The 16,806-nt window shown below is 53.9% G+C and overlaps 2 protein-coding genes across 6 annotated transcripts in view; both read left to right on the top strand.

Moving 5' to 3' along the window:
• LOC147646604 (uncharacterized) overlaps positions 1 to 16,806 on the top strand; it is a 518,783-nt gene that overhangs the window by 105,523 nt on the left and 396,454 nt on the right. The gene's annotated exons all lie outside the window — the stretch shown is intronic.
• LOC111943585 (uncharacterized) lies at positions 241 to 13,110 on the top strand. Of its 5 annotated transcripts, none has more exons than XM_086873216.1 (14): positions 280 to 502; positions 921 to 1,018; positions 1,670 to 1,777; positions 2,433 to 2,504; positions 2,889 to 2,960; positions 3,163 to 3,234; positions 4,229 to 9,883; positions 10,335 to 10,442; positions 10,728 to 10,799; positions 10,888 to 10,959; positions 11,047 to 11,145; positions 11,569 to 11,649; positions 12,280 to 12,442; positions 12,973 to 13,110. In XM_086873216.1, the coding sequence occupies exons 7-14, from the start codon at positions 9,745 to 9,747 to the stop codon at positions 13,019 to 13,021; spliced, it is 783 nt and encodes a 260-aa protein (XP_086729342.1). In that variant the 5' UTR covers positions 280 to 502; positions 921 to 1,018; positions 1,670 to 1,777; positions 2,433 to 2,504; positions 2,889 to 2,960; positions 3,163 to 3,234; positions 4,229 to 9,744; the 3' UTR covers positions 13,022 to 13,110. The 5 variants fall into 5 exon arrangements, with proteins under 5 accessions (XP_086729343.1, XP_086729342.1, XP_086729345.1 ...); XM_086873219.1 differs by having other exon boundaries at positions 282 to 502; positions 859 to 930; positions 3,433 to 9,883; XM_086873214.1 differs by having other exon boundaries at positions 282 to 502; positions 859 to 930.

The following is a 16,806-nucleotide window of genomic DNA, read 5'->3' on the forward strand; positions in this document are numbered from 1 at the left end:
GGAAAAGAGGCAACCATCAAGAGCATCTCCTGGGACAGCGCCTGACCAGCAATGTCAGCAGGCAAAACCAAGGTTTTGTTTAGCAATGACCCTTTGATGAAGTCAAAGATTCACAGTCAGAGCAGTCCTCTAGTACAGATGGGAGTACACTTGGGGCAGACATCTAAGGCCATGAGGTCACAGAAGGCTCTGGGGTGACAGCAGGCTGAGGTGACAGCAGGCTCTGAGGTCACAGAGGTCCCAGAGCCCCGTGGTTGCCCAGCACCACAAGGACCGAGCAGTCAGTCCTTGACCACGACTGTTGTGGCAGCAGCGGCGGCGGCAGCAGCGGTGCTGACATTGGGACAGCGGTGTCAGGACAGTGGTGGCAGCAAGAGCTGCAGGACTGGCAGTGGGCAAGGCACCATGGCCTTTGCTCTGCGCCTCCTCCTCCTGCTCCTCCTGGCAGTGGCCCTGCCTGACAGGGCTGCCCAGGCTGCTCCGTGGCGAGCACGGCGAGCAGGTGAGCCGGCGGCCTGGCTTCCCTTTCCTGGGACAGTGCTCCCTTCTCCCTGGGAAGTGTTGGGGATGGTTTTCCCCAGGGCTTTAGGGAGGGTTTTCTCTGTGGGAGGGACAGAGGCCTCAGGGGCCCTGGGCTGGTCCCACTGCCCCTCCAGGGATGTTGCACAGGGCCTGCAAAGAGGGTGGAGAGTGACCAGAGCCAGCCCAGAGCTCCCCAGGCCCCTCTGCAGCTTTGGCCATGTCCATTGACATCTGGCTCCCACGGCCTTACCTGAGCCCCTTGCAGTGCCCAGTTCCCTAAGGCAGAAGGGGGTCCCAGCACAGCATGGAATGGTTCTGATTTGTGCACCCTTCCAGATGAGGGTGGTAGGAAGGCTTCTCCAGCAGCTTGGCTTCATGAAGATTTTCTGCCTCTGAAGCCCCATGCAGGTATGTTCTCACTGTCACAACAAGGAATAATCACTGACAACGTGGCAGGAACCAGGTGACAGAAGCTGCTGTGGCTGTTGAGTTACAGGTGTGTCTGCAGCGAGGACATTTCAAGCTCCTTTTCTGGTTGCTACACGCAAGCCCAGCTCCCATCGCGGGGGTGGGTGGTGTGTCCCTGCTGATCCCACAGGCTGAGCCCTGGTTCTGTGGGATCCATTCATCTGAAATGGAAATACTTTCTGTTAAGATCCTCCTAGAGGGAGGAACAAACCTACAGGAGACAAGAGGCTGAGTGATCTGGAGAGACGCCGTGGTGGGTCCACGTCCCTCAGCCTCCTCCTGAGACTCAGCAGCCGGGGGCTTTCTCTGCACATCTGGACACACCGTGCCTGGCACAGCAGGAAGGGATCCATGTCAGCCTCACTGCCCCTCTGCTGCTTTCACAGCCTGCAGGGCTGTTTCTCAGCCTGGCCTGGCTGCAGCTTCTCCCCAGCCTCTGCAGAAAGGCATTTGGCATCAGCTGTCAGGGAGCCCAAACTGCAGCACGGGCCATGCACACCCTGAGATCCCCTGCAATTTCCCAGTCTTGTGGTAGATGTGGCTGGCCTGGCTCCAAAGTTTGGATGCCTTCCTGAAACTTATCCATAACTTTGACAACTATTGCCTCCTGAAGATGCCACCTTCATGTTGGGGAACAAACAGCCTCACCTGATGCATGTATCCCTCTTCCTTTCTCCAGAGACGGAAGGAGAGGCTGCGCTGAAGGCAGCATTTCCCGGAGGAAGCAGTGGCCCATGGGCAGCCTCTGCTGCAGGAAGGGAGGCCATGCCAGGCACAGTCCCAGGAGGTAATTGCTGTGCCCCTGGGCCTGAGCCCTGCTGAGGCTTGAGCTGTACATCTCTGCTGCTGGGCAGTGCAGGCACAGCCCAGACAAGACCGGCACAGCCCAGTGGAATTATCCCCAGCAGGCTCAGGGCACTTGGCTACTGAGCAGTCCTGCTGGGGTCCCTCCATGGGAGACAGGTCCCAAATCCTGGCAGCAGCTGCAAAGGGGTGCCCATGGTGGGGAATAGGCAGAGGGGGAGGGCAAGGCTCCACTGTATCCTGAAAGAGCCTGGCCCAGTCCCTATGGGATGGGAGAGCTGTCCCAGCAGAACGTGGGCAGGAGGGAGGGAGGGCCTGAGGGACAGTTGTGGCACTGCCTACTGTAGTTCTTCCCCATTGCTTTTACAATTCTTTCAGCTGTGGCAGAGAGAGGGCCCCAGTGGGGCCTGGGCTGCTCCAGCCACCTCTCCCAGGGATGCTGCACAGGGCCTGCAAAGAGGGTGGAGAGTGACCAGGAGCCAGCCCAGAGCCCCCAGGCCCCTCTGCAGCTGTGGCCATGTCCACTGACATCTGGCACTCACAGCCTTAGCATGACTCCCTTGCACTGCCCGGTTCCCTAAGGTAGAAGGGGATCTCAGCACACCATGGAAACTGTTCTGATCTGTGCTCCCTTCTAGATTTGGAACTCAACCTCAATTATTTGGAAGTGCTACTGAATGATACTTTGAATATCTTGGAGAATGCTGGAGGCAAGTTCTTCTATTCCCTTTACTGACAGAACACAAAATGACAAGGTGGCAAGAGCTCACTCATGTGCCATATCTCTTAAAATAATCTCAGGCTTGTTGGGTTCTAGAAACCTCGCCCTGCTCCCTTCTAGAGCCCTGAGGGATCCCACAGGTCACTACCAGTGGGAAGAAGGAGCATTTAGCTGTCAATCTTCTTCCCGTGTGCAATGCCAGTGTCTCCTTCCATGTGCTCTGTGCAGCCACGGAGAAGAGCAGAGAGGGAAGGGGCCGGGCCCAGGGCTGTGTCCCGGGGCTGTGCCTTGCATGGCTCCTTTGCCAGCCCCAGGGAGCCTGAGGGTCTCCTACAGAGCCACGAGAGCTGTTCTGTCCTACCTCTTTTTTCAGCCAAACCTCTTGCTGAAGGTGATCTGGCTTCCCAACCCACGCCCAGGACTGAGGCTCTGGAAGATGGTGAGGGTAGGTGAAGGCCTTTCCCCCTGGGAGAGCTGCCAGCTCAGAGCCCAAGGCTTGGCCAGGAGAGCATCGCTGCAGGTGCCAGGACAGAGCCATGCACATGTGTGCCCTCACCCTGCGTGGTCCTCTCACCTCTCCTGAGGCTCAGTGCTGCCTGTTCAGATCAGAAGAGATGACAGAAGCTTCTGTGGCTGTTGAGTTACAGGTGTGTCTGCAGGGAGGACTCTCCCAGCTCCTGGGTTGGTTGCTGCACACAAGCCTGACTCCCATCACAGGGGTGAGTGGTGTGTCCCTGCTGACCCCACAGGCTGAGCATTGGCATTCTGGGATCCATTCCTGGGAAATGGAATTATTTTGCTCTAAGGTCCTTGTACTAGTTTGAAATCAAACCAGTGAGAGATCGCAAGTCAGAATTATAATTTAATAGGAAAATGATAAAAAAGAATAAATGCAATAATATCAAAAACACTGACAGAGTCAGAATACAGCCTGGAACCCTGTTAGGGTGATGGTAGTCGTCCAGATGAGGTGGTCTTGTTGAAGCGTGATCCTCTGGAAGAAAGGGGGTCTGGTCTTCAGCTGAAAGTCCAGCAGTAGCTCCTGTCTTCTGGAAGTCCCGTAGGTAAGGGCTGCTGTGGTGTTCGAATTCTCAGCTTATATCCAGTATGGAATGCTTGGCTCCTCCCTCGGGGAGGAGCATCTCACAATGGGATGGTGAGTTATGAGATAAGGCCTTGATGAGCCATTAACAGAAAACAGTCCAGGAGGAAGTTATCTCTGAGTCATGCAGCAAGGCAGTGGTGGGCTCATTAACAGGGGACAATACAGGGGGAAGTTATCTATGAGTCATGGGGCAGGGCATTGATGGGCCCATTAACAGAAGGTAGCCCGGGGGGGGGGGGGGGGAGGCAGGGAGCACTGCCTCACCTGGTTTCAACAGTACATGAGGATGGTGATAGAATATACTGCAACCCAGGACATAATCCACCCCTTATTCTATTACCATCTACATAATTCCAAATCAGTACCTTCCTTAAACTCCACACACACACACACACATATATATATATATACAATGGAACCTTACACACAGTTCTCACTTAAAATGAGGTCTCCTTGTGGCACACATCGGGTTTCCCCATCTTTCCGCATTACCCACCAAGTGCAACCAGGTCCTTGAGCGAAGACAATCCCACGGATAGGTTTGCTCTTGCCTGAGGTGGGATTAATCTAAACAGTCTTTCCTAACATACCTCTCATGTGTACCACAGGGACTTTATCTCCATCTACCGTGTGCAAGGGTTCAGACTGGGCAGGACCAGCTCGATTGATGGATCCTCTGGTGTTAACCATCCAGGTGGCCTTTGCTAAGTTCACTTCTCAATTTTTGAAGGTTCCTCCACTAAGTGCTTTTAGGGTAGTCTTGAGTAGTCTATTGCACCGTTCAACTTTCTCAGCAGCTGGTGCATGATAAGGGATATGATAGATCCATTCAATTCCATGTTCTCTGGCTCAAGTACTTACGAGGCTGTTCTTGAAATGCGTCCCGTTGTCTGACTCGATTCTCTCAGGGGTGCCATGTCTCCAAAGGACTTGCTTTTCCAGGCCTAAGATGGTGTTCCGGGCAGTAGCATGAGGCACAGGGTATGTCTCCAGCCATCCAGTGGTTGCTTCCACCATGGTCAACACGTAGCGCTTGCCTTGGCGGGTTTGGGGAAGGGTGATGTAGTCAATTTGCCAGGCTTCCCCATACCTGTACTTGGACCATCTTCTACCGTACCACAGAGGCTTCACCCGCTTGGCCTGTTTGATTGCAGCGCAGGTCTCGCAGTTGTGGATAACCTGTGAGATGCTGTCCATAGTAAGGTCCACCCCTCGCTCACGAGCTCATCGGTACGTTGCATCTCGTCCCTGATGACCAGAGGCATCATGGGCCCAACGAGCTAAAAATAATTCTCCTTTGTGCTGCCAGTCCAGATCCACCTGTGATATTTTCACCTTGGCAGCTCGATCCACCTGCTCATTGTTACGGTGCTCTTCATTAGCCCGACTTTTGGGTACATGAGCATCCACGTGTCGAACCTTCACGATCAGCTTCTCCACCCGAGCGGCGATGTCCTGCCAAATCTCAGCGGCCCAGATGGGTTTCTCTCTGCGCTGCCAGTTGGCTTTTCTCCAGCGATCCAGCCATCCCCACAGAGCATTAGCTACCATCCAGGAGTCAGTGTAGAGATAGAGCCTCGGCCACTTCTCTCTTTCAGCAATATCTAAAGCCAGCTGGACAGCTTTAAGTTCTGCGACCTGACTCGATCCACCCTCTCCCTCGGTAGCTTGTGCAACTCGTCGTGTGGGGCTCCATACAGCAGCTTTCCATTTCCGGTTAGTGCTTACAATTCGGCAGGAACCATCGGTGAAGAGGGCATATCGTCTTTCACTCTCCGGTAGCTCATTATATGGTGGGGCTTCCTCAGCACGTGTCACTTGCTCCTCTTCTTCAGAAGATAATCTAAAAGTCTCACCTTCAGGCCAGTTTGTTATAATTTCCAGAATCCCAGGGCGGTTCAGGTTTCCAATACGGGCACGCTGTGTAATGAGGGCAATCCATTTGCTCCAAGTAGCATCGGTGGCATGATGCGTGGAAGGAATCTTTCCCTTGAACATCCACCCCAGCACCGGCAGTCGGGGTGCCAGAAGCAGCTGCGCTTCAGTACCAATGACCTCTGAGGCAGCTTGGACTCCTTCATAGGCGGCTAAAATTTCCTTCTCTGTTGGGGTGTAGTTGGCCTCGGATCCTCTGTAGCTTCGGCTCCAGAATCCCAGTGGTCGACCCCGAGTCTCACCAGGCACCTTCTGCCAAAGGCTCCAGGACAGACCATTGTTCCCGGCTGCAGAGTAGAGCACGTTTTTCACTTCTGGCCCCGTTCTGACTGGACCAAGGGCTACCGCATGAGCGATTTCCTGCTTGATCTGGGCGAAAGCTTGTTGCTGTTCAGGGCCCTAATGGAAATTGTTCTTCTTGCGGGTAACCAGGTAGAGAGGGCTCACAATCTGGCTATATTCAGGAATGTGCATTCTCCAAAAGCCTATGGCACCTAGGAAAGCTTGTGTTTCCTTCTTGTTGGTCGGTGGAGACATCGCAGTGATCTTATTGATGACTTCAGTGGGAATCTGACGCCGTCCATCTTGCCACTTTACCCCCAGGAACTGGATCTCCCGGGCAGGTCCCTTGACTTTGCTCTTCTTGATGGCAAAACCAGCCTTCAGGAGAATCTGGATGATCTTCTGTCCCTTCTCAAATACTTCTGCTGCCGTGTTCCCCTACACAATGATGTCATCAATGTACTGCAGGTGTTCTGGAGCCTCACCCTTTTCTAGCACAGTCTGGATCAGTCCATGGCAGATAGTAGGACTGTGCTTTCACCCCTGGGGCAATCGGTTCCAGGTATACTGCACACCCCTCCAGGTGAAGGCAAACTGAGGCCTGCACTCTGCTGCCAGAGGAATGGAGAAAAACGCATTTGCAATATCAATGGTCGCGTACCACTTTGCTGCCTTGGATTCCAGCTCATACTGAAGCTCTAGCATGTCTGGTACGGCTGCACTCAGTGGTGGCGTGACTTCATTCAGTCCACGGTAATCCACCGTCAGTCTCCATTCTCCACTGGACTTACGCACTGGCCATATGGGGCTGTTAAAGGGTGAACGAGCCTTGCTGACCACCCCTTGGCTCTCCAGCTCACGAATCATCGTATGGATGGGGGCCACAGAGTCTCTGTCGGTGCGGTATTGCCGACGGTGCACTGTTGCTCTGGCAATTGGTACCTGTTGTTCTTCAACTCTCAGTAGTCCCACAGCAGAAGGGTTGTCTGAGAGACCAGGCAAGGTACTCAGTTGTCTGATGCCTTCTGTCTCTAGAGCAGCTATCCCAAAAGCCCAGCGATAACCTTTTGGGTCTTTGAAGTACCCGTTCCTGAGGTAATCTATGCCGAGGATGCATGGGGCCTCTGGACCAGTCACGATGGGGTGTTTCTGCCACTCATTCCCAGTTAAACTCACTTCAGCTTCCAGTACCGTGAGCTCCTGGGATCCCCCTGTCACCCCAGAAATAGAAATGGGTTCCGCTCCCACATACCTTGATGGCATTAGAGTGCATTGAGCGCCGGTATCAACTAAAGCCGTATATCTTTGTGGGTCAGATGTGCCAGGCCATCGGATCCACACTGTCCAATAGATCCGGTTATCCCTCTCCTCTACCTGGCTAGAGGCAGGGACCCTCTAATCTTGGTCATGGTGCACGTTGCTCTCCTCCGGTGAATATGCTCTTGATGTCTCTTCAAGAGGATCACTCATATCATCATTTCTATACCTTCTGATGTTCTGGCCACGAGAGACCGGAGCGGCGCTGGCTCTAGATGAGCTCCTTGTGGTAGTTGTCCCTCTTTTTAGTTCACGTACCCGGGCTGCTAAGGAGGAGGTGGGTTTTCCATCCCACTTCCTCATGTCTTCTCCATGCTCCTGGAGAAAAAACCAGAGGTTACCTCGTGGGGTGTATCCTTTCTCCCTGGCTGGGGAATGCCTACTCCTAATAGCAGAGACTCTTGTTGGTTCTGGGGAGACGTGGTAAATTTCTTCCTTAAGTTCCTTTTTTAGTTTCTGATGGCCCTCTTCAATCAAGCTCCGGACTTGCTCAGCCAGCCTTGTTTCCACAGATGAGACATGGGTGCGAAACGGGGCAGTGACAGTGTCCTCGTAGATTCTTAGTTTATTGGCCAGGACACCCACCCTGTCCTCACCTTCCCTCCATTGCAGTGTTGCCAGGTAACGGGAGTACATCTCTGGTCCAAGCCGTGCAAATCTCAGCCACATCTGTGACGTGCACTGGACACCATCTGGGCTCTTAGGAAATCTCTCATCTTCTGCAAAAATGATCTCCAGCACAGCCAACTCCCTCAGGCATCGGATACCCTGTTCCATTGTGCTCCATTTTCCCTGGTGCACCTGGAGGTCTTCTTTGCAGAGGTATCTGTCCCTTACACTTGTCAGCAGTCGCCTCCAGAGGCTGAGAGTTTCTTGGGTTCTCCCAATCCCTTGGTCAATGACCACATCCCGGGACAGCGATCCCAGTTGCCTGGCCTCACTTCCATCCAGGATGGTGTCGTTTGCTGCAGCGTCCCAGATGCGGAGCAGCCAGGTTAGGATGGACTCGTTCGTCTGGCGGGTGAATTCCCTCCGCAGGTCACGCAGCTCACCTAGGGATAGAGAGCGAGTGATAATCTCTGGTTCTGTCTCCTCCGCTGCGTGTGAAGGTCCTGCCTCACCCTCATCAGTCACTATGCGGACTGATTTGCTTTTTGATTTCTTTTTCTGAATGGGGGCAACTTCTACCGGTTTAGGCTGCTCTGGTTCGGTGACTGTTTGTGTGGAGGTGCTCATGGCCCTTCTGGTTCCTTTCTCCTCTGTGGTAGTCTGCGTAGACATGGACGCTGTTGTTTTGCTCTTGGTTCCTTTCTCCTCTGTGGCAGTCTGAGTGGACACGGATGCTGTTGCTTTGCTCTTGGTTTCTTTCTCCTCTGTGGCAGTCTGCGTAGACACGGACGCTGTGGCTTTGCTCTTGGTTCCTTTCTCCTCTGTGGCAGTCTGTGTGGTCATGGATGCTGTTGCTCTGCTCTTGGTTCTTTTCTCTTCCTCTTCAAGAAGACGCTGTACCACACCAAACAGTGCTTTGTTTCTAAGCATGGTGTACATGGTGCAGGCCATGCAGAGAAAACAAAACAGCAAGACTAGGCTGTCCTTGGCATCCAGAGAGAACTCAATATTTTTAAAAACCACTGTGCCTGACCTGAAAGGCTGGAAGAAACCACTCTCCACTCTTCCCACCAAGGGCAGGGTGCGATTGTTGAGAAGGTCCCAGATGTAGCAGCCCAGACTAGGACAAGCAAACAAAATTGAGTATATATTCCGAATGGTATTCATTGCCTCACAGGTTATCATGCCATAAGCATAATAAACCAATAAAGCAATTCTCATACCATTCCCTGGTCTCAACAGGAGCAATACAACAGGCAAGTAATTCCCCATGTGAGGGAAAATATAGAGAGCAAGATACAGTACCCATATAGACAAGCCAACCACCATGGTGGATAGGTTTCTGTTAATATGAAATTGCAATTCTGACTTTCTCTCAGGTTAATGCCCCACGTTGGGCGCCAAAATATGTACTAGTTTGAAATCAAACCAGTGAGAGATCGCAAGTCAGAATTATAATTTAATAGGAAAATGATAAAAAGAATAAATGCAATAATATCAAAAACACTGACAGAGTCAGAATACAGCCTGGAACCCTGTTAGGGTGATGGTAGTCGTCCAGATGAGGTGGTCTTGTTGAAGCGTGATCCTCTGGAAGAAAGGGGGTCTGGTCTTCAGCTGAAAGTCCAGCAGTAGCTCCTGTCCTCTGGAAGTCCCGTAGGTAAGGGCTGCTGTGGTGTTCGAATTCTCAGCTTATATCCAGTATGGAATGCTTGGCTCCTCCCTCGGGGAGGAGCATCTCACAATGGGATGGTGAGTTATGAGATAAGGCCTTGATGAGCCATTAACAGAAAACAGTCCAGGAGGAAGTTATCTCTGAGTCATGCAGCAAGGCAGTGGTGGGCTCATTAACAGGGGACAATACAGGGGGAAGTTATCTATGAGTCATGGGGCAGGGCATTGATGGGCCCATTAACAGAAGGTAGCCCGGGGGGGGGGGGGGGGAGGCAGGGAGCACTGCCTCACCTGGTTTCAACAGTACATGAGGATGGTGATAGAATATACTGCAACCCAGGACAGTCCTCCAAGAGGAAATACCAAAGCTACAGGAGTTATGAAACCCCATGAGCCATCCAAACCCATGAGGCAAATGCTGAAGAAAATTCTGCAGGAAGGACAAGGTGGGTCCATGTCCCTCAGCCTTCTCCTGAGACTCAGCAGCTGGGGACTTTCTCTGCACATCTGCACACGCAGTGCCCAACACAGCGGGAAGGGATCCATGGCAGCCTTGCTGCCCTGCTGCTGCTTTCATGCCCTGCAGGGCTGTTTCCCAGCCTGGCCTGGCTGCAGCTTCTCCCCAGCCTCTGCAGGAAGGCATTTGGTATCAGCTGACAGGGAGTCCAAACTGCACCATGGGCCATGCACAGCCTGAGATCTTGTAGAATTCTCTGGTCTCCGGGTAGATCAGAAATGGCAGCTGTTTGGAGAAAGGAGGGCCCTGGCCAATCCCAAAAGTTTATATGATATCCTGGTCCTTAACCAAGTCTTTGAGAAGCATTGCCTCCTGAAGATGCCACCTCCCCAGTGGGGAATGGTTCCATCTGATCCAGCTGTGGCTCTTCCTTTCTCCAGAGATGAACCCAAAGGCTGTGCTGAAGGCGGCGTTTCCCAGAGGAAGCAGTGGCTCATGGGCAGCCTCTGCTGCAGGAAGGGAGGCCATGCCAGGCACAGTCCCAGGAGGTAATTGCTGTGCCTCTGGGCCTGAGCCCTGCTGAGGCTTGAGCTGTACATCTCTGCTACTGGGGAGTGCCCACCCTTGAGGGATGTTGCACAGGGCATGGAAAGAGTGTTGAGAGTGACCAGGAGCCAGCCCAGAGCATTTCAGGCCCCTCTACAGCTTCCTCCATGTCCACTGACATCTGGCTCCCATGGTCTTACCCAACCCCCTGGCAGTGCCCAGTTCCCTAAGGCAGAAGGGCGATCCCAGCACACCATGGAATGGTTCTCATCTGTGCTCCCTTCCAGATGAGGTTCCCAGGAAGGATTCTCCATTAGATTGGCTGGATAAAGTTTTGAAGCCCTTGGAGCCTCCTGCAGGTATGTTCTCAGTGTCCCATCGAGGAATAATCATTGACAACCTGGTAGGAACCAGGTGACAGAAGCTTCTGTGGCTGTTGAGTTACAGGTGTGTCTGCAACGAGGACTTTCCCAGCTCCTTTGCTGATCACTGCCCGCAAGCCCGGCTCCCATCTCAGGGGTGAGTGGTGTGTCCCTGCCGTACCCACAGGCTGAGCATTGCTTTTCTGGGATCCATTCCTGGGAAATGGAACTATTTTTTGTTAAGGTCCTCCGAGAGGGAAGAACAGAGCCACAGGACAGAAAGAACCACTTGAGTCACACCATATCCTGAAAGAAATAGAGAAGGAACTGCTCACAGGGCGTGGTGGGTGCATTTCCCTCAGCCTTTCCTGAGACTCTGCAGTCAGGGGCTTTCTCTGGACATGCCATGCCCTGCACCATGGGAAGGGATCCATGGCAGCCTCGCTGCCCTGCTGCTGCTTTCAAGCCCTGCAGGGCTGTTTCCCAGCCTGGCCTGGATGCAGTTTCTGCCCAGCCTCTGCAGGAAGGCATTTGGCATCAGCAGACAGGCTGCCCAAACTGCACCATGGCCCATGCACACCTTGAGATCCTCTGCAACTTCCTGGTCTCTGAGCAGATCAGGAGAGGTGGTGGTTTGGACAAGAGAGAGCCTGGGCCTTTTCCTGATCCTCTTCCATGTCTTTGACAAGCACTGCCTCCTGAAGAGGCCACTTCCCTGCTATGTGATGGTTCCATCTGATCCAGCTGTGCCTCTTCCTTTCTCAAGGGATGGACAGAGAGGCTCTATGGAAGGCGGCATTTCCTGAACGAAGGGAGGCAATTGCAGGCATGGGCCCAGGCACAGGAGGTAATTGCTGTGCTGGGCTCAGCCCTCGGTGGGGCTGTGTGCCAGCAGCTCTTCCCACAGGGCCTCTCCTTGCAGAGCCTGGCAGCAGCCAAAGCTGGAGGTGCCTCGGCTTCCAGGCCTCTGGAGCTCATTCCCAGCCCCTGGGAAATGGGACTCGTGCACCAGTGTCCATCCCACTGCAGCTGCTCCCAGAGCCGGCCCTAAGCATCCAGAGGCCCAAGGCACAGGAGCAGCCCTGAGCAGGAGCCCTGCCACGAGCCCAGGGCCACAGCCAGCCCTGGCTCCCAACTGGGCAGGGGCTGCACTGGCCCCTGACAGGGCCTGGCTCTGTCCCCTTGGGCTGGGGGAGCTGTCACAGAGCAGGGAGGGTCAGGGGTGGCAGTGGCTGCTCAGGGATGGGTTTGGCCCGTGTCCCTGGAAGGAGCCACTGCCCAAGCAGCTGCGCTGTCCCTGGGTTCTCCTCTCAGCTTTCTGGGTTTTATTGGGTGGCACAGCCTGTGCCAAGGGGTGCCAAGGTGCCTGCAGGCCCCAGCTCTGAGGGAAACAGGGAATATCCTGGACATACCCACCGTGCTGCCAGCTCAGCAGTGGAGCACAGCACAGGCCTCACGCTGCCCATTGCTCCCACAGATGCAGCCAGCACAACACGTGTTCCCAATTCCCAGAAGGGCATCAGAAGAGGTTTCTGTCAAGGAACACGCTGTTGGCTAGAATTAATGGCAGGCCTGCTTTGTTTGGTGCATTTCTTCATTTTATGCGGTGTTGGAATCTGGTATGCCTGCAAGAGAAAACAGTGAGTGTTTCGTTCATCTTTCCCTCAAACAGCTTCTTTTGAAAGTTATTGTAGAATAGAAATATTCCCAGTGAGGCTGCTGTAGACCTGTGGATAGTCCTTGGTTGTCCAAATAACTCTGCTGAGAGTTCTGCTGCTGCCCAGGGCTTCCATTGGCCTCTTAATTGCTGGGCCTTGTCCTGGGGAGCCCGCTGGGGCTGCAGCCAGTGCTGGCTGCCACTGAGGCTGCCTGGCCAAGAGCAGCCCCAGGAGCAGCGGGCAGAGGCAAAGCAAGGTGGGCAGGAGAAAGAGCGGGGACGAGATTGCCCTTGAAAGGCAGAGGTGCTCTGGGGCCCGCTCCTGGCCAGGGACCCTGCCCAGAGCCATCCCCTGCTCGCCAGGGCCTTGAGGGGCAGCTGTCCAGCTGGGCCAAGCTGTGCCAGCAGCTCCAGCCGTGCTGGGGAGCCTTGGCAGCTCTGGGCCCTGCTGTGCAGGAGGGTCCCTGTGTGCCAGCAGCAGCTGGGGGCCTCAGCCACTTTCTTTCTCTACAGGAGCGCCTCTGCACCTCCAGATGTCCGGCCAAACAGCTCAGTGTTGTGAAAAATGAGGTTCACATATTTTTCTTATAGAATTTAAAGGTTTAATGAAAAGATAACCAGAAGCTAAAAATAAAGTAAAGTATACAGATACAGCTGGGTGTCTCTGCATTCAGCCAAGAGAGCACACCTTACTGGCAAAGAATTGTCCCTTAAAAACAGAATCCTACTACATATCCATATATTCTCATGCATATTCATACATTCTTCTTAGGATCTTTGGTGTTCTTCTGTTTAGTTTTCTCTTGCCCCCTTCCCAATAGATCAATCTTCTTGGCGCCAATGAGATTTACATTTCCTGATAACAGAAATGCAATAAATTCCTCCCCCAGAGTTCTGGTCACTGCTGTCTTCATCTGGATAAGATAGTTTCTGAATGTAGGGGGCATCTTCAGCTATCTTTTGCAGTCTTTGGGTTATACAAACTAAAGTAGATTTTGTTTTAATACTATGCCAAAGCTTAACATATATGTATTATACCACTACTTCTAGGTTTCATCAATAACAGAAATAAAGGAAACCATATTAATACAGCTAGATTTTCTAATCTTATACATATAACGTTCCTTATAATATTTGCAAAAAGCCAATAATATGATATGCATTTATAACAGTGTGAATGTAAATCACTACACTCAGTCAGGGAGAACTGCACCTCTCTTCCTGCATCTCCAAGCCAGTGTCTGTTTTCCTTGCCAACGCTGAGTTATCAGCTTATTGCTGTGCGGCCACCACCCAGAACAGGACCCTCTGTCCCTGAAAGTGCTGGCCCTGGTGTCTGGACAGGACTGAAGGCAGGACCCTCCTGCCAAGGCAGAGCTTGAGCAACACCTTTGGGCTTCTGCTCTGGGGTCTGGCTGGTACCACCAGCACTGGCACAGCTGCTTGGCTGGCCACAGCCTTGGCTGGGCAAGCAGCAGTCAGGCTTGGGAAACCCACCTTGTTATCTTTATTTTTTATTTTTAAAAATTAGAAATTTTTTGAAACATTTAGAATTATTTTAGTAGGAAGTAATCCCCAAATGTTTCTTCCCTTTTTCCATATTAATAACATAGTTTTCAAAATAGTTATAGAATTCTGGAACATTTTTTCCACTTCTGCAATTAAACATGAAGTTGCATTTATTTAATTGGTAATGTTTATGCTAAGAGGGATTAAGACACTAACTGTGGGTATTTGGTGGGTGCTTGGCAAAAGACAAAGAGTTTGGCCAGGCCCAGGAGGGGAAGGGGGCAGGAAAAAAGGAGGGTGGGGACAGTTTGGTGGGCTTTCTTCAGCTTCAGAGAAGGACACATTGGGTGCAGAGCTGCTGCGGTGGGGAGAAGGGAATTTTGCCATCACCCACAAAGAGCTGCTGCTGCTTCTCCTTCTCCCCTCTTTGTTGGTGGCCTCGCACCCCCTGTCCTGCCGGGACGTGTGGCAGTGCCAGGCACCGCCGCGGAGCTGCTGATCCACCTCAGCCACCGGCCCAGGATCTCAGCTCATCCCTGCTGTTCCAGCTGAGTGTTCCTCAGAGCCCTGCAGGAGCACCGGGACTGCCCGCCCGAGGGGGTTTGTGAAAACAAAGCCTCTCCTCCATCCCTTCCCGTCTCAGCTGAGAAGGTTGTAACAGGGGCCCTGGTTCTGTTTTCTTGTTAATGCTGTAGTTATTGTTGTTTGTTTGCCTGGTTATAAATACTAATAAAGAACTGTTATTCCTATCCCCAGATCTCTTCCTGAAAGCCCCTTGATTTCAGAATTATAATAATTCAAAGGGAGGGGGTGTACATTTTCATTCCAGGGGAGGCCCCTGCCCTCCCTAGCAGACACCTGTCTTCCAAAACAAAGACAGATGGGGAGTTTCTCCATCCTCCTTACCCTTGTGGGGCCAGCAGTGCTCTTGGTTCCTCATGCTCTTTTTGTGGGGCCTTTTGTGTCTGTGCCCCTCCAACTTAGGGGGACAGGGGATATTTAATGCCCCCTTTCTGCTTCTGGGAAGCCTGTGCAGGCTCTTTGTCCCACTCTGATTTGGGGGGTGCCAGTGTTGTCACCATCCTGGCAGCCCCCAGCTGCTCTTTGTCCTTTGCCAGGCCAGGGGTGTTCTCTGTCCCCTTGCAATTTGTAGGGCTGGCACAGGCACAATTCCCCTCCTCTTTGGGGGGGCTGGCAGTCTCCCCTTCCCCCTCTGACTTGTGGGATGCTCTGGGCTCCATCCATCACTTATTTTGGGTTGCCAGGTATTTATCTCCCTTCAGACTGGGAGGCCCGGGGATCGCCTCCATCCTTCTCCAGTTTTGAGGGGCCTGGGAGTAGTCTCTGCCTCCCACCGATTTGGGGGGACTGGTGCAGGCTCCACCCCCCTCTGATTTTGAGGGACAACCTGGAGGAAAGGCACCAAAAGCTTGACAAAGGCTGAAGGGAATGCTCTGATTACACCTTTTGCCCAGAGGTTCCCTTAGCTGAAGTTGCTAACCAGGACAAGACTTCCAGGCCCGCAGTGGGTTTTGGGTTGTTTTATTTCCTGGGCCCTCAGTCCTGCGTGGGACAGGGGAACTGGGTGCTGCAGAGGCTGCGCCAAGGCATCAGAAATGCCCGCCCAGCACCCAAGGGTGGTAGAAGATCTGCTCCAGCACTGGCCGGTCCATGGGGTGCTTGGACAAATACCAGCGGATCAGATGTTGGCACTCTGGGGAGAGAAGGCAGAAAGCGGCGCTCACTTGCAGAAGGCTCCTGCCCAGTTGCTCCTGGCGCCTGCAGAAGCCGGGCCACGCTGCGTGTGCTGGGAGCTGCCCTTGGCGGGAGAGCGGCACGGCAGGACAAGCGTCCCCTCCTTCAGCCAAGCGTGCCACACCCAGCCTGCCACGGGCCACCTGCTGCAGCCGGCCCTTGAGGGCACATGGACGTCCCGCGCAGCTGCGGGAGGGCCGGGCTGGGCTGCGCGGTGCCACCTGCCAAAGCCTGCCTGCTTCAGGCCGCGTACCAACCTGGAGAGACCTCCTGCGGGAAGAAGAGCTGCCCCAACACGATGTCACGCTCGTTCTCAAAAGGCAGGAACCCGCACACCGTCTCCAACAGCAGCACGCCCAGGGACCAGATGGTCGCCCCATTGCCGTGGTAGCAGCGCAGGCCGATCCACTCGGGCGGGCAGTACGTGCATGTTCCTAGGGGAGACGGGTGGCGCTGCTCAGGCGCAGGCTGCTGCCTTCCAGAACCTGGCGCCATCCTCCTGCCAGAGGCAGGGGCTGCAGCCATGGCCACAACTTCCCCCCAAGGCCTGCCCGCCTCCCTCTGTCAATGGGCCAAAGCCAAGGAACCATTCTGCAAGGCTGAGAACGCCAGCGGAGCAGCCCAAGGCCTTGTGGGCCTGCCAAGCCGAGGAGCCGGGGCCCGGCTTTTGTAGCCCCTTTCTGTCGGCAGGGCCGGCAGCCGGCTCCTGGGGCACAGCACCTGCCCCGTGCCACAGGGCAGCCGGCAGCCGGCTGAATGCCGTACCCTGCGGCCCAGGAGGGAATGGGGCTGTGCAGTGCCTGGCACTGGGAGCAGGGCCCGCGCTCTGGGCTCACCGGCAAACTGTGCAAAGGCCCGCTCCTGGAGGAAGGTGCCGCAACCGAAGTCAATCAGCTTCATGTTGCCAGTCTCTGGGTTGATGAGGAGGTTCTCTGGCTTGATGTCCTGGTGCAGAACGCCACAAGCCGTGCAGTGCCATACGGCCTCTCCGAGGGATGGAGGCTGTCAGAGATAGCGGAGGCTTCTGGCACCATGGACGTTCTCTGACCGCCTGAGCTTCTTGCACGGATGGCGGGTCTTCTC

Source organism: Cyanistes caeruleus, unplaced genomic scaffold (genome assembly GCF_971803275.1).
Source record: "Cyanistes caeruleus unplaced genomic scaffold, bCyaCae1.hap1.1 HAP1_SCAFFOLD_89, whole genome shotgun sequence".
In the NCBI taxonomy this organism is placed as follows: Eukaryota; Metazoa; Chordata; class Aves; order Passeriformes; family Paridae; genus Cyanistes; species Cyanistes caeruleus.

What these genes read in the sequence shown, in the direction of transcription:
- LOC111943585 (XM_086873216.1), top strand. Translation starts at nt 9,745, where the DNA reads ATGAGGATGGTGATAGAATATACTGCAACCCAGGACAGTCCTCCAAGA. An exon ending in AATTCTGCAGGAAGGACAAG is followed by an intron (nt 9,884 to 10,334) that starts GTGGGTCCATGT and finishes TCCTTTCTCCAG; the next exon opens with AGATGAACCCAAAGGCTGTG. An exon ending in GGAACTGCTCACAGGGCGTG is followed by an intron (nt 11,146 to 11,568) that starts GTGGGTGCATTT and finishes TCCTTTCTCAAG; the next exon opens with GGATGGACAGAGAGGCTCTA.